At 52.5% G+C, this 21,806-nt stretch overlaps 1 protein-coding gene across 1 annotated transcript in view; it reads right to left on the reverse strand.

Moving 5' to 3' along the window:
• LOC146271089 (low-density lipoprotein receptor-related protein 8-like) overlaps positions 1-21,806 on the reverse strand; it is a 44,244-nt gene that overhangs the window by 828 nt on the left and 21,610 nt on the right. Inside the window, exons 4-17 of the mRNA XM_084707564.1 lie at positions 19,387-19,515; positions 14,115-14,513; positions 12,416-12,538; positions 11,453-11,575; positions 9,019-9,138; positions 8,263-8,388; positions 5,698-5,869; positions 4,937-5,161; positions 4,594-4,712; positions 4,294-4,433; positions 2,768-2,909; positions 2,241-2,393; positions 1,819-2,094; positions 691-759 (exon numbers count right to left, since the gene is read on the reverse strand). Of these exons, the coding sequence (XP_084563690.1) occupies positions 691-759; positions 1,819-2,094; positions 2,241-2,393; positions 2,768-2,909; positions 4,294-4,433; positions 4,594-4,712; positions 4,937-5,161; positions 5,698-5,869; positions 8,263-8,388; positions 9,019-9,138; positions 11,453-11,575; positions 12,416-12,538; positions 14,115-14,513; positions 19,387-19,515 (2,316 nt within the window). The remainder of the gene's footprint in view (positions 1-690; positions 760-1,818; positions 2,095-2,240; positions 2,394-2,767; positions 2,910-4,293; positions 4,434-4,593; positions 4,713-4,936; positions 5,162-5,697; positions 5,870-8,262; positions 8,389-9,018; positions 9,139-11,452; positions 11,576-12,415; positions 12,539-14,114; positions 14,514-19,386; positions 19,516-21,806) is intronic.

A 21,806-nucleotide genomic window follows, 5' to 3' on the forward strand; every position in this document is an offset into this window, starting at 1 on the left:
CCCGGCCACAGCCACAGCTACTGATCTGATACCTACCGCTCTGATACCATGACAACAATATCACTGCAATGGGGAGAAGAGGGGCCCTGATTCCCTTATAAAGGCATCGCCTGTCCTGTTGGTGTGGACTGATACCTACTGGAGGACGGGAGGAGGGAGGGGGCGGGGCTAGTCAGCTGGGTACATCGTTAAACTCTTGAGCTCATACCATTATCTGCTTCACCTTGGTCTGAACGTCCTCAAGTCCCGCCCCCCCCGCCCATGTCCCCTCAGCCCCCCAGCTACCTGTGTGCTCTGGTTGTCCTCCAGCTCCAGAGTGGATCTGACCGTGGCTCCGGGGAAAGCCAGCGTGTCTCGGATACCTACGCTGCGGGGCAGACAGACTAGGCCAGGCTAGGCCAGGAGCCCGGGGCTCCTTCTGGCTTCGGATGCAGCCAACACAACACAGTGGGATGGGGATGCGTGGTGGCAGAGTGTCAGATATGGGCGCAGATGAGTCCAGAGTGGCCCTGTCTCTAGGCAAGGCCATCTGCTGGCTCTGTGGAGGTGGAGGGGGGGAGTAGGGAGGAGCTGTTGGCTGAGTAGAGAGCCCTGGGGGACCGTTGGGGGGGAGGAGGGAGGGGTGCTGTGGTCGGGTGAGGGTGGGGGTGGGGGCAAGCACACAGAGTGGACAGACTGGACTGGACTTACCTATGGGGATGACCACCCCCAGAACAGCCACTGTCAGGTTCTCTCCCAGAAGGAAATGTTCACTGCCAGCTACAGGGGAGACGAGCGGATGGTAGTGTTTGTGTGTGTGTTTGGGTGAGAGGGTCAGAGAGAGAGAGAGAGAGAGAGAGAGAGAGGGTCAGAGAGAGAGAGAGAGAGAGAGAGGGTCAGAGAGAGAGAGAGAGAGAGAGAGAGAGAGAGAGAGAGAGAGAGAGAGAGAGAGAGAGAGAGAGAGAGAGAGAGAGAGAGAGAGAGAGAGAGAGAGAGAGAGAGAGAGAGAGAGAGAGAGAGAGAGAGTCCGAGAGATAAAGAGATCAACGAGAGATGAGAGACAAAGAGAGAAGACAGGATGGAAAGTGATTAGACATTTAGCCTCTCTCAGAGTCGCCTTCCCACATGGCCGAGCCTCTGGCTGAGTTAGCTTGACTCCGCCCCTGACCCTCTCTGCATAATCTCCATAAAGCCTCCATTAGTACAAAGTCACCTCACGCCACTCTCAACTGTATCACACACACACACACACACACACACACAGCCACACACACACACACACACACAGCCACACACACAGCCACACACACACACACACACAGCCACACACACACACACAGAAAAACACACACACAAGCACATGCCGCGTCCGCTTGTCTGATTGACCTACAAAATATCCCCGCGTCATCAGTTTAGGGGCCGGCCCATTTGGAGGGGGACGTCATGTGATCCGTCTCCCTTGTTAGGGACAGCCAGGCGTGACCAGTAGCCGTGTAGATATCTCACTTTAATGGTGCCATTATGGATGCAGGCTACGGGGTTTAGTGACATTACTCGAGTGTGTGTGAGTCGGAGGAGCGAGGTCTTTTGCAGGAGATGGAGAAAGGAGGAAGAGAGAGCTCTCTCTCTCTCTCCCCCCCCCCCACACCTCTATTGTCTCATGACCCCCGTGATACTGCTTCACTGCTGTGCTAGCAACAATGTTCCATTCACGACCGTTATATAATCCAAACCCTGTTATTAATTCAACAGGCATTCACGCCTACACCCCACACACACACGCACGCTCACCCACGCATACACACACCGACGCCCTCCCATACACACACACACACTCACAGTGGTGGGAGAGGTTGCTGTCCTCCTTCAGCACGTTGCTGTTCCCAGGTCCTGCCAGGGTGGCGGTGACGACGGAGGCTGCCGCTGGGGGGCCGGAGCCCCCCGCCCCCACCCCCTCCCTCCCGGGTCGGGGGCTGAGGGGCTTCGGGGCACTGGAGGGGGCCGGGGTCAGGTGGGGAACGGCATCCGCTTGGGACACCCCCCCCAAGTCCTTGGCAACCGGCGCCGTGGTGCCGGATCCGTTGATCGTCGGGGGAGTGGTGGCGTTGTAGACGGCTGAGAGGAGAGAAGATAGAACCCATAGAATCTATAGGGGCCCGCTCTGCATTCGTACACAGTAGACACATTTACAACGGCAAGTGACTGGGAGGTACACGGCCAGGCCAAAGACTGGCCGCCAGGGACGGCGGGGAGAGGCTGACCTGGCACACAGCCCCTCATGTCGGGGCCCGGGTCCTGGCCGTCCGGACAGGCACACGTGTACTTGGGCGAGTGCTCTGTGATCTGGGGAGCCTTCAGACACAGGTACTCACAGCCGCCGTTGGCCACGCCCCCCAGGTTACAGCTGTCAGGGCCTGGGGGGGATGGAGACACAGACACGCACACACAGGAAGTGAGCGAGGGCGATCAGGTTAAGGGCGTGGTGAGGCTCTGATCTCCTGAGCGAGCCTCGTTGCTGATTCACGTGCTGCTCCGACATGAAGCTGGGGAGCCCCAGAGGTCACACACAGCGGTGTCACACTGTCACACACACACACACACACACACACACACACACACACACTCACGTAATGCTTAGACACACACGCACGCACAAAAAAACATCCGCTCGCACACTCACACGTATTTGTACGGAACACGCACACTCGAACTCGCGTACATAAACACGCATCCTCTCATGCTGCACACACACACACACACACATACATACACACACACACAGACACACCTTGGGGCTGGCGGAGCTGGTGGAAGACCACTATGTCGTGGGGGTCGTTCAGGTTCTCTGCCAGTGTGTTGATGTCCTGACCCGTCAACCTGTTAGCGCTGTACACCGCCTCTCTCTCTCTGTCTGTCCAGTAAACACGGTCCTGTGAGGGGGGGACGAGAGGAGAGAAGGAGGAGAGTGGGGGAGGAGGAGAGGAGGAAAGAAAGGAGGTAGAAAGGGAGGTGAGTCTGTTTTCAAACACCTGTGGCACACTTACTCCGACACTTACAGGAAGAGGAAATGGCAGACACTGTACAGAAATTACACCCAATTCCTCAGTGTGTTTCTTTCTCTTTCTCTTTTATTTCCCCTGCAACTTGTCTGTGTGATGCTTGTGACCGAGCGACAGAGTCGCATGATAGCCAGTCCGCAGGGGGGACAAGCTCAGAACAGAGCACAACTTCAAACGCGTGGTTATATATTTATTTCTTGCCTCCTGTTTGCCGTTCACTTCCTTATCGGCACCGCAAGATCCTACAGATGGAGGACCCGAGTCGTTTTATTGGCGGTTGCCGTGGAAACCACTGTGTAATCCCCCAAGGAGCGCAGAGACACAACACAATCGGGAGTGAGATTCACAGCTCCTCCTCAGAGACACCGAATTTGAGGGAGGGAGGGGGGGGGTTTACAGAGAAGGGTGGATGTCTATAATTCTTCCTTTTCTGATCTGAGGTCTGCCTCTGCTGCTAGGGTTCCTTTTTCTCCTCTCCTCTCCGCTGCCGTGCTGGTCTGGACTGGCATTTTCATTTGAGAGAAATCAAATGTGCACAAAATAGCCCTGTAATGGCTGTCTGCAGAGTGTATTTGTCGTCTGACAGGGAGTTAGATCCCATTAAGCTAGCAGCTTTGTAGTTGGACTGGGCTGTGAAAAACTCAGTCCCAGACCTCAACACCGTTAGGGCTGATCTCTCTCTCTCTCCCTCTCTCTCTCTTCCTGTCTCTTCCTGTCTCTGTCTATCTCTCTCTCTCTCTCTCTCTGTGTCTCTTTTGTCTGTTTTGAGGTATTCCCTCAAAAGAATAAGCCCAAGTTATTAACACAATGTCTCAGCTGGCTCTGACAGTCCCATACACACCAATGGGTAGCTTTATACCACACACACACTAACTAGACACAAAGACACACAAACACACCCACACACACACAAACACACCCCAACGGGAGACAGTCTGCCTGAGTGTGTGTGATATGGCTTGGCCAGCAAAGAAACTTTAATCTGGTTGTGTACCAGCCAGTGTGGCAGAGCTTTAACAGCCTGACAGCAGTGTGTGTGTGTACGTGTGTGTGTGTACGTGTGTGTGTGTACGTGTGTGTGTGTGTACGTGTGGGTGTGTTCAGACCGGAACCTCCTATCTCGGGGATTCACTGCGTCTCCAAAGTGCTGGATGCTTAAGATGTTTTAGGGGGACTGGCTTGTATTGTTTATCGGTCCAATTTAAAAACCCAAACAGCTTCCTATGCTCCCCTCCCTTTCCCCGAACACCCTCACCTCAAACACGGCCAGGGCGTAGGGGTGTCCCAGTGTCTCAGCTGAGGACAGGTGTGTCCTGCGATACGCTCCGTTCAGGTCCACACTGGAGATGAGGTGCAGCTTGGAGTCCACCCAGTACAGACGCCGGTTGGCCACATCTGACACACACACACACACACGCATCAATCCAAAACCTGCTTTCCAAACACGGTTGAAACAGGTATGGTCGACCACACCGAGAACCACGTTGAAACACCATCCCATCAGCAGCACCATGTCTGTGTGTGTGTGTGTGTGCGTGGGGTGATCAGGCCTTACCCAGGGTGATGCCATTGGGCCACTGGATGTTGTCAGAGACCAGCACCTGTCTGTCCACCCCATTCATGCCAGCCTTCTCTATCCTGGCTCTGCTGCCCCAGTCAGACCAGTACATGAAGCTGCCCACCACACACACACACACACACCACACACACACACACACACCAGGGAAACAAGAGCAGACAGTTGGCTATACAGTGGCATATATAGAACAGCAAGGGTTCAAATGGTCACACTCACACACACAACAAACACCCACAAGCACACATACCTCCTGTGCACACACACACACACACACAGCTATTCCAAACACCTTCACACACCCACACACACAGCGCCTCACCCGTGCTGGGGGTCCAGGGCTATGGCTCTGGGCTCGCTCAGCTCCGTGGTGACCAGGACGCGTCGCCTGGCACCATCGGCCGACGCCACCGAGATGCTCTTGTCCCCAGAGTCGGTCCAGTACAGGTTGTTCTGGAGCCAGTCCAGGGCCAGGCCCTCCGGGGACACCAGGGAGTCCAGCAGGGTGGCCTGCCTGGCCGGGTCACTCGCCTCCTGGATCAGCGAGCTGGGCCAGCACAGGAGATCATGATGACATCAATAATAGTCAGAATAATAATAACAACAATAATAATGCATGTTATGCCTTTGTTGCGCTCAAAGCGCGACAGTACAGTGCAATTTTGAATCTTAAAACATAACACACAATGACAATAAGAACAGAGCACAATTCAATGGGCAATTAAAAATCGGACGGAAATGAGTTGAGACAGAAATAATGAAATGAGGTACAAATGCCCTGTAATGTGACACATTACCATGAGGACGAGGCAGGTGTTTAGACACGCCTGCCACGCGCACAGACACGTAAGAAAGCAGGCCTCAATTATCCGGGGAGAGAGGCTGTGGCCTCAGGGCGTCTGTTTCATGGGCTTGTGTCACGGGTCAGTGAAGGCAGGAAAGAGCCTCTTTAGAGGGGGTTCTTTACCGGGGCAGTCCCTCTGGACTGCTTCTCACTGGGGCAGTTCTTTTCCAGGGGCGCTTCTAACATAAAGTGCTTCCAACATGCGCTTCTAACATGGGGCGTGGGGCCAGGGGGCCTACCTGTAGATCTTGCGGTGGAAGCGGTCACACCAGAACATGCGGTGGTTGGCCACGTCGACGTCCAGGGACACCACGTTCTTCTGGGTGGGCACCACCTGGGTGTAGTCCCTCTTGACAAGGTCCACACGGCAGATCTCGTGACGGTTAGTGAACAGCAGGTAGGGGCTCTTCCCTGGGGGAGAGGAGGAGAGGAGGAGAGAGGAGGAGAGCAGAGAGGAGAGAGGAGAGAGGAGGAGAGGAGGAGGAGAGGAGGAGAGGAGGAGAGGAGGAGAGGAGGAGAGGAGGAGAGGAGGAGAGGAGAGAGGAGAGAGGAGAGAGGAGAGAGGAGGAGAGAGGAGGAGAGGAGGAGAGGAGGAGAGGAGAGTGGAGGAGGAGAGGAGGAGAGGAGAGAGGAGGAGAGAAGAGAGGAGGAGAGGATGAGAGGAGGAGAGGAGAGAGGAGGAGAGAAGAGAGGAGGAGAGGAGAGAGGAGGAGAGGAGGAGAGGACACACACAAAGCTTAGATTGGGTGGGATTACAGCCTCCGGTATGACTTGTGTTTAGAAAGCCGTTGGTCGTGGTGCAGAAGACCAAGCAACACAGCTGTTTTGAAAGCCCCGGGGAGTCCGGTGCGCTGCTCCCACATGACCAGTCCGTTTACAGCTCATCCCAGTCGATAGCCCCAGACGCCACTCCACAACGTGGATACCGCAACACAACCCGGCGGGGATTCCAATTTCTCGTACAAGGGCGCGAGATATCATCTGCCTATGGGCAAGGGCTGAAAAGCCTCACCATGGACGAGCCTGTTGGTGCAATGTTAACCTCGCCCCTGTCTATTATCTCGCCCTGGTAAATATGGATCAGGGAGGGACAGAGCTAACAGGTCATTGACTCACACACAGCCAGAACCCCCCTCACCCCCCCCCCTCCCCCACCACCTCACACAGACACCTACAGACAGCCGATACAGTCATTACCGATGAGGGTAAACAAGCATGAACAAAAAGGGAGGCCAGCCGGCTAATAGAGTCCCCTTCGTCAGGGGCAGCAGTGGCAGAGGCTGTCTGGTGGTTAGCGTGGCGGGACGTGGAGCCTCTGGCCCTGGGTGTGTCTGACAGGAGGGCGGAGAGAGGAACTGATGTGATGTGTTGGTCCGCTGTTTCTGAGGCTCTAATGAAATATTGTTCCATATGCAGGAAAACGTTGGAATGTGAAGATATTCAAGGGACTGATCTCTTTACATGAACGTTCTCGATTTGACCCTTTTTTAACCAATTCTTCCCTAATTAAAGGAATTTGTGTTAGGTCAAATGTTAATGTCCTAATATGTCTCCTTACTGTCTGGATCCGTATCAGTGTCTATGTATCTATGTCTACAGAGTGTCTGTGTCAGTGTCTATGTATCTATGTCTACAGAGTGTCTGTGTCAGTGTCTATGTATCTATGTCTACAGAGTGTCTGTGTCAGTGTCTATGTATCTATGTCTACAGAGTGTCTGTGTCAGTGTCTATGTATCTATGTCTACAGAGTGTCTGTGTCAGTGTCTATGTATCTATGTCTACAGAGTGTCAGTGTCAGTGTCTATGTATCTATGTCTACAGAGTGTCTGTGTCAGTGTCTATGTATCTATGTCTACAGAGTGTCTGTGTCAGTGTCTATGTATCTATGTCTACAGAGTGTCTTTGTCAGTGTCTATGTATCTATGTCTACAGAGTGTCTGTGTCAGTGTCTATGTATCTATGTCTACAGAGTGTCTGTGTCAGTGTCTATGTATCTATGTCTACAGTATATCTCTCTATCTGTTGCCATTGTGCATCAGCTCTCTCAGTGTCTGCAGCCTTCTCCAGGATCTCTACATGCAGGTAGGAATGGCTTCTGGGAGCCAAACCCCAAGTTTTGTTAAATTACCGATACTTAGATTCCCTGTTGCTTTCACAGACTCCCTCTGATTCCCACAACTTCCATCCCAGTCAGGCTAAACAATGACAATGTTTATCAAAGCTGTGAGACTGTCAGGAGCTTGCCACCACAATTCTAACATTTCCTCTCAGAGGAGAAAATTGAGTTTCTCTCTCTCTTTGGCTTCAGTTGTCACTGCAGTTTTTTTTTCTTTCTCCGGAGCGTTTCTTTTTTTTTTTTTTTTTACATCTGAGTCGGCAATGCCTCTCCCAGTAAAGATAAACAATCCTCAAACTCACACAGACCCCCACACACACACACCCTCTCACACACACTCTCACACACACAGCCAAGCTAAATGATATTAACACAATTTAATGAGAGTCATAAAATCACAGCAGTTGCCAGGCTAGAGGGGCAATCCTGTGTGTGCGAGCGTGACTCACTCATTCCTGCCAATTAGGAAATGGCTGTTTAAAAGTGTAAACATAACATTGGCCTCTTCTTTTAATCCTTAAGGGCAGCTCGGCGACGGGTTTATCTGAGAGGAGAAATAATTGACCCCTCGACAAAAAGTTGTTCCAAAAACTATTTTGGAGAGCACATCCACTGGCTGTATAAGTGTTCTGTGGGGAACCTGGGTTCTGCGGTCAGGGTTCCTGGCCTCTCTCGGTCCCTCACTCACCCTCGGCTTTGCAGGTCTTGGTAACAGGGTCCACCTCGTAGCCCTCGTAGCACTCACACTTGAAGTCTCCCTTGTAGTTGATGCAGGTCTGGCTGCAGGCTGCAGGGTTCTCACACTCATCTATGTCTGGGGGGGGGGGGGGGGCAATTCAACAGACAACGGAAGTGTCATTTTCTTGTGTGTGTGTGTATTTGTGTACTGTATTCATGTGTGTGGAAGAGAGACAAAGAGAGAGATAGGCTATGCTTTTGATGAAGGGAGGAGGATTGGTCAACTTTAATTACATTTTTTAAATTATTCTTTATTTTATGTTTGTACGCTAATTGATCTCTCTAGTGGACTGAAAGCTAAATCAAGTTAGTAATTGTCATGCAGAGACTCTGCCTTACATGCTATCATTCAGAGACTCTGCCTTATATGCTGTCATTCAGAGACTCTGCCTTATATGCTGTCATTCAGAGACTCTGCCTTATATGCTGTCATTCAGAGACTCTGCCTTATATGCTGTCATTCAGAGACTCTGCCTTATATGCTGTCATTCAGAGAGGCCATTCGAGACACAGTGGACTCCAGATCCTCTCAGGAAACCTGCCCTCTCAGAACTGATAACTGTGTTTTTCCTTTGGGTCCGATCGGAAAATGATAGTGCTGAGAGGAAAGAGAAAGTATGTGCGTGTGCAAGCGTGTAACGTGTGTGTGTGTCTGTGTAAAGTGTGTGTGTGTAACGTGTGTGTGTGTGAGCATGCCCAGCCTCACCTCCACACGTCCTCTTATCCAGCAGCTGGTAACCGAGGGGACACTGGCACTCGTAGCCGATTGGTCGATCCACGCAGACGTGGGAGCAGCCGCCGTTGTTCAGCATGCACTCGTTGAGCCCTGGGAGGGGGGAGGGGCCAGAAAGATCAGCGAGGAACAGTGCCTCATCAATGGAGAGGTGAGGCACTGCCAGATACAGTATATACTGTAGACTTCAACTGTATCCAGCGTGTTCAAGGTGGGTGGATGGAGCTGTAGCTGCACCAACCCAGTCCCGTAAGACCAGGAGATCTCTCCCAGGAGCCGTCAGAGGGAAGGATGCAACAGGATTGAAACCCGGCCCGAGCCTCCATGCTTCCATTTCAGGGCTGAGGAGGAGGTTTGGGAACAGTGTGTGTCTGTGTGCCTGTCACAGTGGGATCCCCCAGAGGGAAGATGTGTGAAAACCGTAACAGCTTTCCGGACAGTTTTCAAGGATAGACATGATTTAGAGGTCGCCAACCATGTCCCCTGGGGCTAGAGAACACAGTTCTTGTCGCTCTCTCCTCTCCTCTTTCTCACTCCCTTCTCTCTGCAGTCCTTCTCACTATCAGCCTCTTACGGATGAAGCACCTACGCTCCTGCAGTTGTTGAAAGCAGATGTCCCTGTCTTTCATAAATAAAAGCAGAAGTTCATTTCAAGCGGGACAGACATACTGTAAAAGCATACTTGAATGCCCGGGAATAGCCTCTGTTTTTAGGTGGAGGCAGCAAATGCAATCTCCTTATGCTGGCTGGGTGTGTTTGTTTGTGTGTGCTAGTGGATGTGTATGTGTACTGTTTGTGTGTGTATGTGAGTGGTTATGTTTGTCTATAGTACCGTCTGTGTGGTGTGTGTTTGCGTGTGCGTCTGTAGTGTGTGTGTGTGTGTGTTTGTGTGAATATTTTGGTATGTGTGTACTGTGTGTGTGTGTTTGTGTGAATGTTTTGGTATGTGTGTACTGTGTGTGTATGTTTGTGTGAATGTTTTGGTATGTGTGTGTAGTGTGTGTCTGTGTCGGTGTGTGTGTAGTTTTTGCCCACAAGCTCAGCTCTTGGAGAACAGGTTGCAAGTGGAAGGTTGAGTGAACAGTGGGATGGGGTAGGTGTCTGTGGATACGCTTTTAATGAGCTGAAATAGAGGGTGATATGTTAGAGAGAGAGAGAGAGAGAGAGAGAGAGAGAGAGAGAGAGAGAGAGAGAGAGAGAGTGAGAGAGAGAGAGACAGAGAGAGAGAGAGAGAGAGAGAGAGAGTGAGAGAAGGAGCGTGAGAGGGAGTGTGAGAGAAAGAGAGAGAGAATGAGTGAGGGAGAGAGAGAGAGAGATCATAATTTTTCTTCCTTGGCCTCTCCGCTTTCCCACCTTCTCTTACTCTCAGTCTCTATCAGAATAGTTCCCTCGGTCTCAATCCCTCCCTCCAGCCAAGTTGGTTTTCCACAAACTAAACCTCTTTTCACTGGAGGCTGAAGATGTTTGTGCTGCACAGTATGCCTGTGTGTCCGCGTGCGAGTGTTCAGCCACGCATATGCGTGTTGTGTCGAGTGTGCTTCCAGACTAAGCAGCAGCGAGGCCAAGTGCCCTCTCTCTTCTCCGCTCCTCCCCCTTTCTCTCCCCTCCCCCTTAAGAGACCCCAGGACTGTCTGTCTGCTACCTCACAACAACCAGGGTCATTAACAATTAGGCCAGGCTTTGCTCTACACCACCAAGCACCTGGCCTTTGTCCTCACACACACACACACACACACGAGACAGAATTAGAGGGTAAGGGACAGGACGCTCAATCTTCTTGCTCCCTCCCTCCCCTTCTCTCCATCTCTACCTGGCTTTCTCATTTTCTCTCTCTGTCTCCACACACACACACACACACACACACACACACACACACACACACACATCAGAGAGCACCGACATCTCTCTCTCTCCTTTGATGGTAATGAGAACGAAGAAGCTTTTATTCTCTTGATCAGTTGAAGCTGGCACTAATTTGAGTCAGGCCCTCAAGTCTTTGAAAGGCACAGGAGCGGGAGAGAGATAGTCACCCATCTGTTGTGAGGAACACGGGGGCCCTCTCCTGTAGACGTGGTTGAACAGACAGGAACACTCTCGCCCCCTCCTGTCTTCAGTAGCCAAGCAGATCGCCTTCCGAGCAACTGAACGTGCTGTGTTGTACTTTGTGCCTTGATGACTTTGCATTTGTATGACAGCAGAGAGTGGCTCAGGTGGGTCTATCTGGTGGAGTCTTGTTGGCAGAACTCTCCGGTTCTTTACACTGCCGGGTGGCGCCCTCAACATATCCAGGTGAGAGAATACTCTCATTCTTACTTCTGAATCCCCCCAGCCGCATGTGTGACCCGTGTGTGTGTGTGTGTGGGGGGGGGGGGGTGTGATGTGTGTGGCGTGAGTTTGCTTCCCTCACCGCACTCTTTCTTGGGCTCGTCTGAGCGGTCTTTGCAGTCCTTCACTGAGTCACACACCTTGGCGCTGTCGATACACTCGCCGTTCTTACACAGGAACTTCAGGGGACTCTCACAGCGGGTGGCTGGAGCAGACAACAGAGCAGACAACAGAGCAGAGATCAGACCAGACAACAGAGCAGACAACAGAGCAGAGATCAGACCAGACAACAGAGCAGACAACAGAGCAGAGATCAGACCAGACAACAGAGCAGAGAACAGAGCAGACAACAGAGCAGACAACAGAGCAGAGATCAGACCAGACAACAGAGCAGACAACAGAGCAGACAACAGAGCAGAGAACAGACCAGACAACAGAGCAGAGAACAGACCAGACAACAGAGCAGACAACAGAGCAGACAACAGAGCAGAGATCAGACCAGACAACAGAGCAGAGATCAGACCAGACAACAGAGCAGAGATCAGACCAGACAACAGAGCAGAGATCAGACCAGACAACAGAGCAGAGATCAGACCAGACAACAGAGCAGAGATCAGACCAGACAACAGAGCAGAGATCAGACCAGACAACAGAGCAGAGATCAGACCAGACAACAGAGCAGAGATCAGACCAGACAACAGAGCAGAGATCAGACCAGACAACAGAGCAGACAACAGAGCAGACAACAGAGCAGACAACAGAGCAGAGATCAGACAATGGAACAGAGAAGAGGTGGTTAAAGAAGCTTCTATTCAACATTATACAAGTTTAGTAAGTCATACTAGAAGCTAACAGGAAAACTAGGATGAAGTGACACACCAAGGTTAAATATGGAAAGAGAGTCTAGTTTAGGAGGCAGACAGACAGACAGACAGACAGACAGACAGACAGACAGACAGACAGGCAGACAGACAGACAGACAGGCAGACAGGCAGACAGGCAGACAGGCAGACAGGGAGGTGGAGACACAGCCAGGTGGACGTACCGTTGACACAGCCGGCCTCGTCACTGCGGTCAGAGCAGTCATGGACCTTGTTACACTGCTTGGTGCCGTGTATGCAGGCACCGTCTCCACACTGGAACTCATCAGGCCGGCACGTCAGCAGGGCTGCATCCCCCCCACACACACACACACACACACACACACGGATGGACGCAAGCACATCCACACACACGGACACACACACACACGTCACCAGAAAGAAATAAGACATTTTACATGAATACTAAAGCAAGACTGCATCCACACACCACAATCCCACACATCCCTCACACAGCGTCATGCACACTTTCAATCCATACTCGGTGCTTGGGCCGACTGGAGCACAACCAGTTAACCCGTGGGCTTGTGATGAATGATTTTCAATATCCGCCCCCAAGATGGCGGCTAAGCATGCCGTCCAGCTGCCCCTCCAACACACTCCCATCCCCACCAGCCCCACACAGACAAGCTTTTCATCAATGGCCCCCCGACACACTAAAAAGCAATATCTAACACCAGGGGCTGTGATTTAGAGTTGAGCATGTTATGAGCACGGGCGGAGCTGGGATCAGGGTCCAGACAGACAGACAGACAGACAGACAGAAAGTGATTATGTTCCCAGCAAAGCTTGGCTTCCTATCTGGGAGATCAATCTGAGAGCTGCCGCCTTGATTAGGCCGATAATCTACTGCAGCACACTGAACAGCACATACACCGATACGTATACACTCCTGCACACGCACAGAAATGGTCGTCATCTTTTCGGGCCTTGTTGACTTTCAAACATTCTTCTTATTATGAGTTATTTTACGCGCCTGGCCCTTTATTGTCAGCTAATTGTGTCTCCATGTGGCTCGGTTGGTAAGCCAGGCGTTCGATGCCCATATTGGTAAAGCTAAAGAACTTTACTTCCACTGCTTAACCTTCAGAGCTGCTTAACTGTGCTTTATCGGTGAGCTGGCCTTGGACAAACAGTGTTTGCTGTGTTACTGCTCACCAGACACCAATACAGCTGTGGCCTTTTCAAGACACACTGGCAGTAACTCCAGTCGCCAACAGTCATGGGGCGTGCAACCATTACAGGACATTTAAACATGCTCAAGGACGTTAAGGGGTTGCCTAGCAACGTCTGGACACTGGCTGGCATGCGTTTTGCACAGGCCTGGCAGAAATAACATCAATCGCTGCTAACTGGCATTTATGACACGGCAGAGAGCGAGCCCTGTTTGATGTGTTTCGTTGTGATGAAGGGGAAAGACTATCTGGGTTTAACAACCATCAGCGCCTTAAGGGCTCCCTGCTGCTGCAGACGGGAAACCCTGTTTTATCACGGCGGGTTCATCTCACCTCGGTGTTTATCACAGGGAACAAACGTTCCCCTCTCGGCCAAAGACAAACTCAGTAGACGAGGTGTCCTGTGCCTGGCTGGTGAAAATGTATCGCGGCACAGAGCAGAGAAGCGGAACGAGGAGAAATATGTGTGTTTACGGCTATTTCTGCTAACTTCAACCCGTCCATGACTAACCCATGTAGGGCTACGAAAAACCAAACAGAAACGATCTTTACAGGGACGATATCCCCAGTGAGACGCGTCTGAATCTGTGGCGAACGTCAAAACCTTTCCCCCCGTAACGCGCGACCGTGCCTGGACACCGTCCTGCATCTAAAATGGCGTTGGCACACAAGATGGAGTCCCACTCACGGCAGTCCACCTCGTCCGACTTGTCCTTGCAGTCGGGGTCTCCGTCGCACTTCCAGGCCAGCCGCACGCACTCCCCGTTGGCGCAGCGGAACTCCCCCGCCGTGCAGTTGGCCCTGCGGCCGTGAGGGGGGGGGTGGGGGCGGGTGCCGTCGCCGCCGCAGCGCTCCGGCCACTCGTCGGAGCCGTCGGAGCAGTCCGGGTCGCCGTCGCAGCCCCACATGACAGGCACGCACTCGGACGAGTTGCAGCGGAGCTGGTGGGGGCCGCAGGTGGAGGCGGCGGAGCACTTGAGCTCGTCGCTGCCGTCGCCGCAGTCGTCGTCGCCGTCGCACACGTAGGCGGGCGCCAGGCACTTGCGGTTGGCGCACTGGAACTCTCCGCTGGGGCATGCCTTGGCATCTGGATGAAGGAGGGAGGGAGGTCAAATAAAGGAAGACAAACGGATTGAGAGAGACTTTGTGTGTGTGTGTATGTGAGCGAGCGAGATAAAGAGAGAAAAGACAGGTTGCTAAGATTTTCTCTCTTAAAAGAAAGGCAGAGAGCAAGAGAGAGTAGTCAGGGAGCGAAGGCAGATTAAAAAGTAAAGTTTGATTAACACCCTTGTCGCTGTGAGCCAGAGAGCCAGGGAGAGAGAGGGAGAGAGAGAGATAGAGAGGGGATAATACATCTCTCCCTGCCTGGCCTCCCTGTGGTAGATCACTATCTGTATCTCTCTCTCTCTCTCTCTCTCTCTCTCTCTCTCTCTCTCTCTCTCTCTCTGTGTCTCTCCTAAGCCTAGTCAGGCTGACAAGCAGAGATCCTACCGCCACAGTCTCCCTGCAGAGAGGCATGCTGGGGAAAAAGAGGAGGGTAGCTTTGCTTTTCAAACACGCCACAGGTGGATGGCTTCCGACCCCTCGCCCTGCAGCCTGGCGTCATGGCAACTCCCAGGACCCGGCTGTTTGTTGTGATCTGTCCGATGACCACGCTAAAGGTCAAAGGAGAACATCTTGTTTCCAGTAGAACAGGGCTTCAGGTGAGGCTGTCGTCCAGCGATAAGACCCTACCCGACAGGTGTTGAGGCACACTGTTGTTTTTCCTCCACGGGGCTACAAATATATCTTTTTGATGTATTTATTTATGGCATTCAGTCTTGCTGAAAGCAAGGTGGTGCCTTATAAGGCAGTGATGTAGAACAGAGCTTCATTGGAGTGGGCAGACCAAAGATAACACCATAGAGATGTTCATCCACAACCAAACCAGCCAACATCTTTGATAAAAGCCTTGACTGGCCAACGTGAAAACAGACCCTGGTGATTATCCAGCTCATTATATTACACCATATGAGCCATTTAGCATTGCACACAGCTGTCCCTAATTAATTAATTTCACTGGGAGTCGCAGCTTCTTCACCACCACCAGCACGCTACGACTACTCCACCGTCACGGAGCGGAAACCCGAAAAACGTGTGTTTTAGATTCCACTAACAGGGCTTATCTTCATGAATATTTACAGGGGACTTCCTGCGTTAACATTGCAGAAAATTCAACACGCGTCGATGATGCAGCGGGTCGATAAGGGAGATTCCATCCACATGCTGATTCCACACGGGGAGGATCATGAGCACGTTCCGTTCCGGCTTCTCCGGAGAGAAGACGTGGTTTCTGCCAGGCCTCTGAGGAACAGGGTTTGGAGGTGTGTTGGGATCCTGCCCCTGGCCCGCTGCCCAGAGACATCACGCCTCTCCTGGGTGTCCTTCCTGTCTGGGATGCTGATCCAATGGTCATGTGACACCATCGACATCATATCTAGCCAATTGGGTGGTGGGACGGGGGGGTGGGACGGGGGGGTGGGGGGGTGGTGGCGTGACCTGGTTCACTCTCCCTGACTGGAGTGGAGATGCTCTGATTAAGGGAGACGGTTGCCGGCGGCAACCGCTGGCTCCGAGGTTGTGGGAGGCATGACTAGCCGCTCGCTCGACGCTCTCCAGCAGGGGGGCGTGTGTGATGTGTATATGTGTGTTTGTGCCTCTACTACCTCTGCGTCTACACAGACCAGCATCTCTCTGTGTATCCATCAAAGCCTGCAGGTTCAACGTTCCCTCGGCTGTCATGCATATTCAGAACACCTGTCCTAGTCCTGTATGGGGGGGTTCCATTGACCTTCCCGCTGATGTCCCACACACACACACACGTTTCCACAGTAAACAGGCCGGCGGCAGGAGAGGAGCACCCCTTAACCCCCCCCCCCACGGTCCCTGCCCAGGACCCCACCAGAGAGAGACGAGGACGAGACACCACTGAGTGGAACATTACTGTGGATTACTGAGAGAGGAGCTTTACTTTCTTCAGGGGCCTTGTGCTGCTGGTTCTTAATGTTATACTAATCTGCGGCATCTCTGGAGAGGCCTGGATTGCACTTACTGCATAATTCAACACGTGGATGGCTCAATTAGCGGAACGCCTCTACGTGATTTACTTTTTGAAGCTCTGTTGGTGGTGGTGGTGGGGGGGGGTTAATGCTGTGAATGGGCCCTGGGAGGGGTCCAATGGGAAGGTGTGCAGCTGGGAGGGGGTCGGCCTGGGAGGGGGGGGGGGGGGGGCGGGCTGGGAGAGGGGCCGGGCTGGGAGGGGGGGTCGGGTTTTAGGTGGGAATGTAGGGGTGAGGCTGTCTACAGGGGACGGCCTCTGCTGTGCCCTGATGGGAGAGAGGCCAGTGTCTGTTTGTTTCAGAGTGTCTCTGGGTCCACGTTAAGAGCCTTTCCACTTTGGGAAGTGTGTTTTGTGAGCGTGCTCGGTGAAGCGAGAGACAGAGTCAAAACGACTACAAGCTTCGTAAATGTTAGACCACTTGACCCCCTGTAGAGTATACCAGTCAGGGGGAGAGGGACAGTGAGGAGAGGGAGAGAGGGTGAGAGAGAGGGAGAGACAGATCATTGACATTGACAAAGAGAGAGAGAAAAAACTACTCGAGAAAGAAAGTGAGAGAGACATGAAGAGGGAGAGAGAGAGAGAGAGAGAGAGAGAGAGAGAGAGAGAGAGAGAGAGAGAGAGAGAGAGAGAGAGAGAGAGAGAGAGAGAGGGCTCTTAATAGTGCATATTAATGTCTGTATTTTCTGATATCCCTTCCTGTAGGTGTTAAGGACGGGGCTCCATATCTCCATATCTCTGAAGCACAGAGGCATCGAGTGGGGGGGGGGTGAGAGAAGGAGCATTAACCAGGCTTGCATTGTATTTCCCATCATCAGCATCTCACACGGAATACAAACCCACAGCCAGGTTAACGCTGCTCTGAAGGGAGCCCTGCTGCAATGGAGACACGGAAGGGAGGGGGGGGCGGGGATGGGGGGGGGGCAGGAGAGGGGGGCAGGAGGGGGGGGGCGGCAAATTAAACTTCCCAAGGCTTCGGCCGGGGATAATGTCAGCGGCGTAACGGGCCGCAAACAGACAAACGCACTCATACACACGCGCGCACACCTGCCGCGGGAAATCAATTATCAGCCGAGCCAAGGTGAAATACAGCTGAGGCTTCCAATATGCTGTCTGTCCACTGGGCCCCTCTGGAGCCAGCAGGGAGGGGGGGGGGGTGCTGAGGAAAAAAACAATGGTCAGGGACTAGATCACCCTGCCCTTGTCTTCCCTTATCAGGCACAGTGTTTAGAGCCTGCATTGTCCTGAGGCTGGTGGGGGGGGGGGAGACATCGAGGCGCTGGTGGAGGAGGCCGGGGAGTGGGAGAGGGCGGAGGACAGGAGGAAGAGAGGTGGGAGCAGGGAAGGAGGGCGTAGAGGAGTCTTCCAAACCTGGTGGAATGGTACAGGAAAGGAGGCGGAGTCAGAGGATTTGGGGGAAGTGGAGCAGGAAGGGGAGGGGGGGGTGGAGGAGGACGTGGGCGGAGGGGGAGGAGAAGGATGGGGGTGGAGGGGGAGGGGGAGGAGAATGATGGGGGTGGAGGGGGAGGGGGAGGAGGATGGGGGTGGAGGTGAGGGGGAGGAGGAGGATGGGGGTGGAGGGGGAGGAGAAGGATGGGGGTGGAGGGGGAGAAGGATGGGGGTGGAGGTTGAGGGAAAGGAGGCCCCAGGCCTGATGTCACTGTAGAAAGGTTTAAAGTGGCCAGTCAATACAGACATTAGAATGTGAATGAGGATTAGCCCAGGCCAGACTGGGTCTCTATGGACTACGGCTGAAAAGCCCAACAAGCTAAGAAGGCGTAACATCCAAAGTCGATGGGATCGCTCACTTCTGTGTGTGTGGGCCACTTCCAGTTCTAAGCATGATTTTATGAGAGTGGACAGAACATGTAATTCTCACTTCAATGAAAATGTGTAGCCGGTGGGTGGAGTGGGGCGGGGTGGGGTGGAGGTTGATTTGACTTTCAATTCCCCTATTACACGTAAATATGACCGTGACCTTGCTTATGAAATGTGAATCGGCCCGATGCCGTAAACACAGATATCATGACACCTCCACGCTCAGGAGCAAACATCCTGAAGGAGCACGAAGAAGAGGAAGAAAAACAGCCTCGCTTCCATCTCCCCCAGCTAAACAGAAGATGTGTTCGTTTCCCCTTGCAGTGCCGAATCGGGCGCGTGCCGCTGTGCCCGATCTTCAAAGTCAAAACATCAACCCCCCCCCCCCCCCCCCCCGCTGAGCTGTCGCCTCAATCATTTTTTGCTCGACGTTCGAGAGCGAGGGAGGAGAGAAGAGAAAGATCGAGAAAGAGAGAAGCCGATTCTTCACGCTGCCTGGTAAGTAGGGCAGGAGGAGTCGCCGCAGGGGGCTAAGGAAGCGTGCAACGGAGAACCTCTGATTGGTCAGTCAGGAGGTGATGTCATGTATGGTGAACCTGTAGGCTGGTGCGGGTGGGGGAAGTTTGGGGGGGGGGGGGGGCGCTCATTAAGGGAGGGATACATGATTGAAGGTGCCTATGGCAGAATTCTTCTCACATGCCGATGTTCTCATTTGATATTGAATCTCAAAGTTCCTTTTTCCGACTCGACTTGTAATGTGCTTGATCTGCTGCGCTTCACACTGAGCATTCCTATTGCTACACGTCGGGTGACACGCGGGACTGGAGAATCTCAAAGTAACCATCAAAATACAACAAAGCCAAAGGGAATTTGCAAACGAGTGATCTCTCCCAGCCCAATCGCTTGCTTTTTTTCCGTTGCTGCCTTGTCAGAGTACTCTGCCACCTGGGTCCTTCGACCATCAGCCCTAACCTCCTGAGGTGAGCTCCCGTCTCCCCCGTCCGCATCCCGGGGGTGTGAATGACAGCCGCCCATCACCACTCACCCGCAACGCAGTCCTCCTCGTCCGAGCCGTTCTCGCAGTCCTTCTCCCCGTCGCATCGCCACGACAACGAGACGCACTTGTGGGTGGAGCCGCCGCAGTCTAACTTTTCAGGGGGACACGTCTGTTTGCCTGCGGGGGGAAGAGGGGGGGGGGGTGCACAGGAGGAGATTATCACTGCGCAGCCTTTCCGGAAGCAAAACCAAAAACAACCACGTTCCCCATCAGAACCCCACGCCATCACTTCAGCCCAGAGATCTGGCCATCTCAACCGGCTCTGTAAAGACATGAAGGGAGAACATGTCATGCAGCAAATGTACAGTTGGCCGCACAGTAAAAGAACCCGGACCATCCCCCCCCCCCCCCCCCCCCCCCGCCTCTCCTCTCCTTGAGGCCAATCTGCTGCTTTTGGCAGGGGAGACATTTGATCCAGATTACACAGTGTTTAGTAGGAAACATGCTGTCATTAATTAAACATCTCTGCATCAGCGCGGCCTTAAGCCCCAGTACCCAATTTCTGGGCCTATACAGTTCAGTACATCTTCCTAGTTAGAACGTCTTTCGACTGTATTACTTAACCAGGTCAGGGTTGTGTACTGTATGTGCTGACTCACTGGAGCCGCCCGGCTCAGTAAAAGAATAAGGGAGGATCATCCATTGCCGGCTGATGCATATGAGGACAAATTCCATTTTTTTCTTCGTTTTGTAAGCACGTACGGCACCCACACGCAACTCTGCTTGGTTCTAACACCAAACAGAACTTGCTTCCTGACAAAAAAGAATTCTTCCTTCATCATCCCCCCTCCTCCTCTCCTCCTCTCATCTCTGTGAGGACACAAGCGACGGGGGCCGTGTCCTCAGGGTGGTGTTGTTGTGGCCTGAAGGTGGGGAGGTGGGGGGGTGCAGCTGCTGTGGGGAGGAGGAGGGGGGGGGTCTCAGACAGGCTCTAGAGGAGGGCCACACAGGATGGGAACGATAAGGCCACTGATCATAAAAGAAAGATATCGTCCGGAGATAGAAAGACAGAGTAATACAAAGAGAGATGAAAAGGGGTGGGGGGGGTGAGCGGAGGAGAAGGGAGAGAGACACTGCAGACTGACCTTTTCCCGTCCTTATCCCAAAGCAAAATCCAAACCATTCCTACAGAGTGGAGGGAGACAGGGGAGGAGCAGGGGACTCGTGGTGAATCTGAATCCCACATCGAGGGAGAGAGAGCCGTCTCATCCTTTAACCGATGGCTCTTTGATGAAGCCAGCACTTAATCCCCACACCACAAGCAGGGGAATCAAACACCACAATGAGCCAAAGGGGCCATCTCCTCCTCCACTGAGACAACACTCCGGTGATTGATTAGCCTAACCCTTTCCTTCTGTGGTGGCTAATATGTTTTGTTTAAAAAAAATAAAAAAATAAAAGGACCAATATAATAGAAGGCCATTTCTCATGGAAGAGCTGGCACTTGTGACTCAGCTGCTTTAACACTGGAGTGAAAAACGAGGGCTTGTTGGGGTGTCAGAAACCGCTCAGGAATCCATCATCCCTCAGTTTGGATGGTTTAGTTCAAGTTCATTTAACTTTGTCGGTGGTTGATAAGTTACATATTTACATTTGACTGTCAGCGTTGTTAGCTGCGCCTGGCATTCTTTAATCCCTGCTCTCCTCTCTCTGTCCCCCACCACACATCCCCTGTGGTGTGGGGGGTCTGAGCTGTCAGGACCTGCCTGGTCGTCGGTCTACCAACGCTGGACCAGGTCGTCTACCGGAACACAGTCTCCATGACGGCCAACAGCGAGTTTCCCGGTCCCATCCAACGTCTATAAAGTCAAACAATGGATTTTGGTGTTTCAAAACCCACTGACATTGTATGACTAGGTTTAGCTTGTGTTCTGCTCCTCTCTCTTACAAACCGTCTCTGGAGGAGGAGATCCCTCTCTGAATTGCTCCTCCCAAGGTTTCTTCCATTTTTTCGTTTACCGTTGGGAGGTTTTCCTTGTCTTCTTGGAGGGTTTAGGTTGGTTGAGGGGCAGTTCTATGGGCGTATGTGAAGCCCTCTGTGACATGCTTGCGTGTAAAAAGGGCTATACAAATTAATTTGATTTGATTCATTGCCATTGACTAGCCTGACATTGTCATACTCATAATTCTAGTCAGAATATGAGTCTGATAACTCTCCGTTGGGCTGTGACCATGGGGCATATCAGAGCAACAAAATATGTTGTTTGTTGAAAACGAATTCAACCCAAGCGCTCTTTCGTGACGTTGTTGATTACGTTACGTTATAGTTTGTCCACAATACGAGCCCCTCCAGACCCAACTTCCCGACCAATTTTTTTTGTGGCCAGGGCCAAGTTGGGCTGGAAGCCAAGCTAGCCATTGACTGTAACTCTGTTACTTTGTCTCAGTCTTTCCTCACTGATAGTGAT

This window comes from Hypomesus nipponensis, chromosome 10, assembly GCF_054491055.1.
Source record: "Hypomesus nipponensis isolate SF chromosome 10, ASM5449105v1, whole genome shotgun sequence".
NCBI lineage: Eukaryota > Metazoa > Chordata > Actinopteri > Osmeriformes > Osmeridae > Hypomesus > Hypomesus nipponensis.